The 6000-nt window shown below is 45.5% G+C and overlaps 1 protein-coding gene across 3 annotated transcripts in view; it reads right to left on the bottom strand.

Moving 5' to 3' along the window:
* The window catches only part of Nbeal1 (neurobeachin like 1), a 211340-nt gene extending 209678 nt beyond the window's left edge, over positions 1-1662 (bottom strand). For all 3 annotated transcript variants that reach the window (XM_057752700.1, XM_057752706.1, XM_057752692.1), the window contains exons 1-2: positions 1500-1662; positions 547-821 (exon numbers count right to left, since the gene is read on the bottom strand). In XM_057752700.1, the coding sequence (XP_057608683.1) occupies positions 547-597 (51 nt within the window). In that variant the 5' untranslated portion in view covers positions 598-821; positions 1500-1662. The remainder of the gene's footprint in view (positions 1-546; positions 822-1499) is intronic.
* Between the last annotated feature and the right edge of the window lie 4338 nt (positions 1663-6000).

Consider the following 6000-nt stretch of genomic DNA (forward strand, 5'->3'; position numbering starts at 1 on the left):
AGGTGGAGAGAGAAACCCAAACCCACAAAGCTGTCCCCAGACCTCTATAAAAGTACCATGGCACCCATGTGTCTCACACATCCTACACACACACGCAAAAAGTTTTATTTTCCTTTTATAGGCACAATCTTACCTATATAATTTTGACATCATTGAAGATAATATCAAAAAACACATTAAGTTTTTAATAGTAGGCCAGTGGTCAATGTACTCAAATCTGAAAAACCATGGAAAATATAAAATCTCTTAAATGTTTTTAAAATTCAGGATTGGGAGGCTGCTGTTAGGGTGTTTTGTTTTGTTTTGAGACAGGAGCTCTCTATGCAGCCCTGGCTTTCCTAGAACTCTCTTAGGATGGATTTGAACTCACAGAACTCTCTCTCCATCTGCCTCTGCTCTCAAGTGCTGGCACTAAAGGCATGTTCCACCACACCTGCCAATTCAGGATTATTAATATGAACAAACACACTAGCCATCTGAGGTCATAATGCTGGATACAAAATTTTATAATCATGTATTTTTAAGTACAGAAATAAAAGCAATTACCTTTGTACAATAAAGCATCCAAAGTTCAAAGAGCCTCTCTCTGGCTGCCATTCTGGCTTTCCACTTTGGCACTTCAGTATTTCCTCAGAAAGAAGGTTCAAGACCACAGCATGTTATTTTATTTTTCAAGTTTCTCAGCCGTTGCAGTAAAACTCAAAGCAGGGTGATAAACAAGTAAGTGAAACAAATAAAACTGTCTCGGGTCAGTAAAGGTCAATTTCAGCAGCCACTCCCCAACACATCTTCATCAGTAGTAGCTGGGCTTGTAAATAAGTCTGTGAAATACAAAAATACCCAACGTTTTTCTACATCCATTTTTTATCCAAATATTTGTCTGCCTTGCTTACCCAAGAAAAGGGATAATTTTCTAATCTGATTGGATCTCAGAGAAGCTGTTTTGTACACCGCGACTAACATCAACATAAAGTACTAAAATCTTCCAGGCATGTTCACCACCAAAACTACAATAGATGGGAAGAGAAAACTACTCTCTAATAACGTGTTTGCCTTTAACCTTAAAAGACCAGGAGCACGGATCAAACATCAAATCTCTGCGATTTCTAGCCTGCTACTTAAAAGTTGCTGGGAATGTTCGCAGCGTAGCAGGGCAGGGCGTGGGGGAGGGCCGGAGGAATTCCTGGTTTGTTTGTTTTAACCACCCACACCGTGAACGTTACCGCCGCCTACCTGGCCTCCACCTCTCCACGCAAGAGGCAGGGACCACCTGGGGGAGCGCCCCGCGTTCCGAGACCCTTCCCTTTCCTCCCCGCGTCCCCGCTAAGAACAAGCACGACAAACGTCAGGCACGCCAATCAACTTCAACCGGCCCCAGCCGGACCGCCCGGGCCGGCCGCAACCCTCAGGCTGCAGCCCCGCGCCCCACCGCCCCGGGCCTCCCGCTCTCCCGCTCGGCGCCCGGCAGCCGCCTCCGCCCGACCTCCGCGCCCCCTCACCGCGCTCAGGCCTGCCGCCGCCACCCAGCCGCGGGCTAACTTGCCGCCCTCCGCCCTGCCGGGCTAAGCCCCGCGTCAACCCGAAGCCGAGCCGGCGGGAGGCGGGGGCGGGAGGGGCCGGGGGCGGAGCAGCCCCTCGGCTACCCATTCCGGCGTCTCGGGATTTACCAGGCCCTCCGGCCGCCGCTCCTCAGGGGCCGCTCGGCACAGAAGCCCCGCCCCCGGCATGCTCGCGCAGCCGCAGTGCGCTCGGCTCCCGGGCTCTGTGAGCGGCCGGCGCCAGCCTGGGCTCTCAGGTCAGTGTTTTCCCAGCTGGACGTGAGGACCGACGTGCTGACGTCGCGCCCCGCCCCTGCTAGGTGGGGCGGACGGAACTTCCCTCGCCTGGCGCCTGCGATGCCTCTGCAGATCAGCTGAGCGCCCTGGACTCTGTGGTGACGTCTAGAGAGGATTTCGATTTGATTTCTTTGTAGCCATTCGATTGGTCCTGGGACACACCTCCTTTTCCTTTACTTGTGGTGGTGCCTTTGTACTATGTCTGTGACTATTCCAAGGATATCGCTCCACCAAGAACTTAGAATCACTTCTGTCTTTCAAAAAAGAAACAAAGGGCAAGACTCTGTTATTAGCCCCACACAACATTCATAAAGGTTTTTTGTTGTTGTTGTTGTTTGAAAGGAGGAGAAAAGCGTAAGATTAACCATCTTTTAAATCTAAAAATTTTAAAACACTATTGTGAAAACGTTACTCAATGTTATAGCTCAGCTTAGTATCTGAGATGCCCTGTGTTTGATTCCCATCAAGCACAATGAAGTAAACTTAGCAAAGTGAAATTCCATAAGGAATCACTCAGCATCAGAAATGATCAAAGACAGCCATAAAGGCATAGGTCTGTAATCCCAGCACTTTGGCAACATAGCAGCTCTGGGGACAACCTATGCCACGTGAAAAGAAAAGAGGAGAGGAGAGAAAGGGAGTGAGATGGGTTGCTGGGCAAGCCTGACCTCCTGAGATGAAAGATGAAGACAGGAGGGCCAGCTAGATTGTAATAACTTGAAGAGAGCCTGCCTCAACAAAATGGAAGGCGACGACCTGCTCACAAAAATTAACCTCTGGCATACACACACACACACACACACACACAATAAACAAATAAATATAAAGCTACGAACGCCATCATGGGAGTTTCACCCTCGTGACCTTTATTTTAAAAGTCAACTAATGCCCCATTTCGCTGTGTGTGGTGTGTCATTGTGCCACATGTGTTTGCGCATCCTCAGAGGCCGAAAGTCTGATCCCTCCGGAGCTAGGTAGTGGGGGCTGAGAGCCTTCTGATATGGGAATCAGGGACATTTTCTGGATGAGCAGCAAGTGTTTGTAACCACTGAGTCACCACCTTCCACCCTCTATTTTCATCTATTACAAATCTACAAACTTTTCTTGTCTAGAACCACAGCATAAATGTTTAAGCTTTGCAGACTATACCACAGTTTAGCTATCAAACGGTGAAAGTAGATTGTGTGAGACTGTCATCAAAATGCTGAGTTCCTTTTACCTGTCACAACAAACACCAATGAGTAGAAAACAGGAATTGAGTCATTAGGCCACTTTATTTAGAAACCTTGTGATCTGAGGAGACAACAGATTAGCATCCTCTATTTGCCTCCTGATTTCCAGCCAGTTGTCTTTAATGAAATGGAAACAGAGGCAGACAACCATTTCAAAGTTTCGTCTTCCTGCTCTGATCAGCTGGTCAGCCTTGTCTCTGAGAGTCACAGTGCTGCAGCTTCTCTCTTGTTTCTCTTGTACTCTCTGTGCAGTGTATTCGCAAGGCCACCTGGGCTCAGGGTTAACACCAAACAAACTTTTAGCAGTGCTGAGTCAGCTATTACAATGTGTACTTGCAGACTCTTTTCTACAATATGAAGTACAAATGTGGCTTCATAAGACGTGAACCCTCCTCTCCCCTGTCAATATTCAAGTGTTCAATAAAACTCAGTTTGACTTGTTTGAGAGTTTTGCTAATACTGCCATATCTGTTTATTCACTATTGCCCTGACCTACTTACATTCAATCATGACAGAGTTAAGGGTGAGGGTGTGGGGATTAAAGGCATGAACCACCAACACCTGCTAAATCCAGATTCTTTTAACAATACAGATATGACTTTGTTACTGATGCTATCTTCCTAAGTGAGAAACTCATACTGTCTTTACAATAAAAGTTTTTTATTTTTAATTAAAAATTTCCACCTCCTTCCCTCCTCCAATTTGCCTCCCCCTCCCCTGCCCCCTCCCCCTCCCTCTACAATCCAAAGAGCAGTCAGGGTTCCCTGCCCTGTGGGAAGTCCAAGGTGCCTCCCCCCCCCCCCCCCCGCTCCATCCAGGTCTAGTAAGGTGAGCATCCAAACAGACTAGGCTCCCACAAAGCCAGTACGTGCAGTAGGATCAAAACACAATGCCGTTGTCCTGATGGTTTGACTTGAATAAACCTTAACATAAAGGTTATATTATCTGAGTTAGAACCAATCCCAAATTCTCATGCAGTACTACTAGGGCTTTAATAAGGGTTTATATACATACACAAATTCAAGGAAGGCAAACAAACAACAGCAGGATAAGAACCTTCAGTGTCAAAGAAGGAACAAACCACCTGCAGTGGCGCACGCCTTTAATCCCAGTATTTGCAGTTCAGTGGCAGAGGCAGGCAGACCTCTGTGAGGTGGAGGCCAGCCTGGTCTACAGAGCAAGGTCCAGGACAGCCAAGGCTACACAGAGAAATCTTGTCTTGAAATAAAAAAAAGAAAAAAGAAATCTCTTATCTTTTCAAATATGACTTGACAAGTTGCCTTAGTGATGGTTCTGTTTCTGTGAAGAGACATTATGACTACACCCATGGCACTCTTATAAAAGCAAACACTTAATTGGGCTGACTTACAGTTTCAGAGGTTTTGTACATTATCAACAAGGCGGGGAATATGGCAGACTGCCGGCAGGTCTGGTGCTGGAGAGGGTCTGAGAGTTCTAAATCTGGATCTTCAGGTATCAAGAAAAGTGAGCTACTAGTTTGAGATTCTGAAACCTCAAAGCCCATCCCCCAGTGATGCCCTCCAGCAAGGCCACACCTACTCCAAAAAGGTCATACCTAATAGTGCAACTCCTTAGGAGTCTATTAGGGCTGTTTTCTTTCAAACTACCACACAGGTATTATTTCATGTAACCGAGTATTGCATATACCAGTTAGGTGGCAAGCAGAATGAAACTGTAGGTCCAATATATTTTTAGGTTGAAAATATTTTGCCCATTAAGGGAGGAGCCCTGGGCTCTGGAAATCAGCTGGTACTAGTGAGATGATTGAAATCCATTTTCTATAAGCAGGCTGAAAAGTGCCATGGCTTTCCTTGGAGACAATTTAATAGCTTTCATAATCTGCATATGAATGATGAAAGTTCGATAGTACAGTGCCATAAAGCAAGACTATGTAATTTGACTCCAAAAATTGTCTGAACAGTTGTCATCAATCACCTATAGTAACTGTGAAAATTGTATTCAGTCAATAATAAACAATTTTAATAAAAATAGATTACACATGATCTCCTCATTCTCCTAAATTATATTCTGCTACAGTAGATTCTTTAAAAATAATGTCATTGGGCTGGAGAGATGAAGAGTGGGTAAAGGTGCTCACCACCAAAACTGGTGACCTGAGTTCCAACCTCGGACCTTGGTGGAAGGAGACACTCACGCAAACTGTCCTCTTGCCCCTATTTGAATGTGGCACACATATAAACACACAGAAATGCATTTTAAAGAAATTTTAAAATAAGAACACTTGCTAAAATGAACACTGTTTTAGAACAGCGCACTGTAAGCAATTTTAACGATTTTAGGTATCTTAAAATTTCTCCCAGGAAATTCTCCTATTCTGCATTGCTTGGTCCTGGAAACCTGACTGGGGAGATGTGGGAGTGACAGACAAAGATCGGATCAAGTGGGGATGTATTCCCTCTCTGCAGCCAGTAAGCTCATTTATTAAGTACAGCATAAGGAAGAGGGGTCAGTTAGTCTCAGTGGGAAGTCTCTGTCCTGAAACCTGAACAAACTGGTTCAAACAGGATCAAACCGGATGAGATCGGTTCAAACTGGATCAAACTGGTTTAGACCGGTTCAAACTGAATTAGCCCGTTTGAGCTGGTTTAAATTGGATCAAACCGGTTTAGACGGGTTCAAGCTGGATGAGACTGGTTAAAACCGGATGAGACCGGTTTAGACCGGTTCAAACCTGATTAGACCAGTTCAAACCGGATTTGACCGACGCAAACCAGATTAGACCCATTCAAACCAGTTCAAACCAGATGAGATTGGTCTCGGTTCAAGCCGGATTAGACCGGTTTAAACCGATTCAAACCAGATGAGACCGGTTTAGAACAGTTCAACCCTGTTTAGACTGGCTCAACCCAGATCAAACCTGTTTAGACTGATTAAAGCAGAATTAGACCAGA

The sequence above is a fragment of the Chionomys nivalis genome, chromosome 2, assembly GCF_950005125.1.
Source record: "Chionomys nivalis chromosome 2, mChiNiv1.1, whole genome shotgun sequence".
Taxonomy (NCBI): Eukaryota; Metazoa; Chordata; class Mammalia; order Rodentia; family Cricetidae; genus Chionomys; species Chionomys nivalis.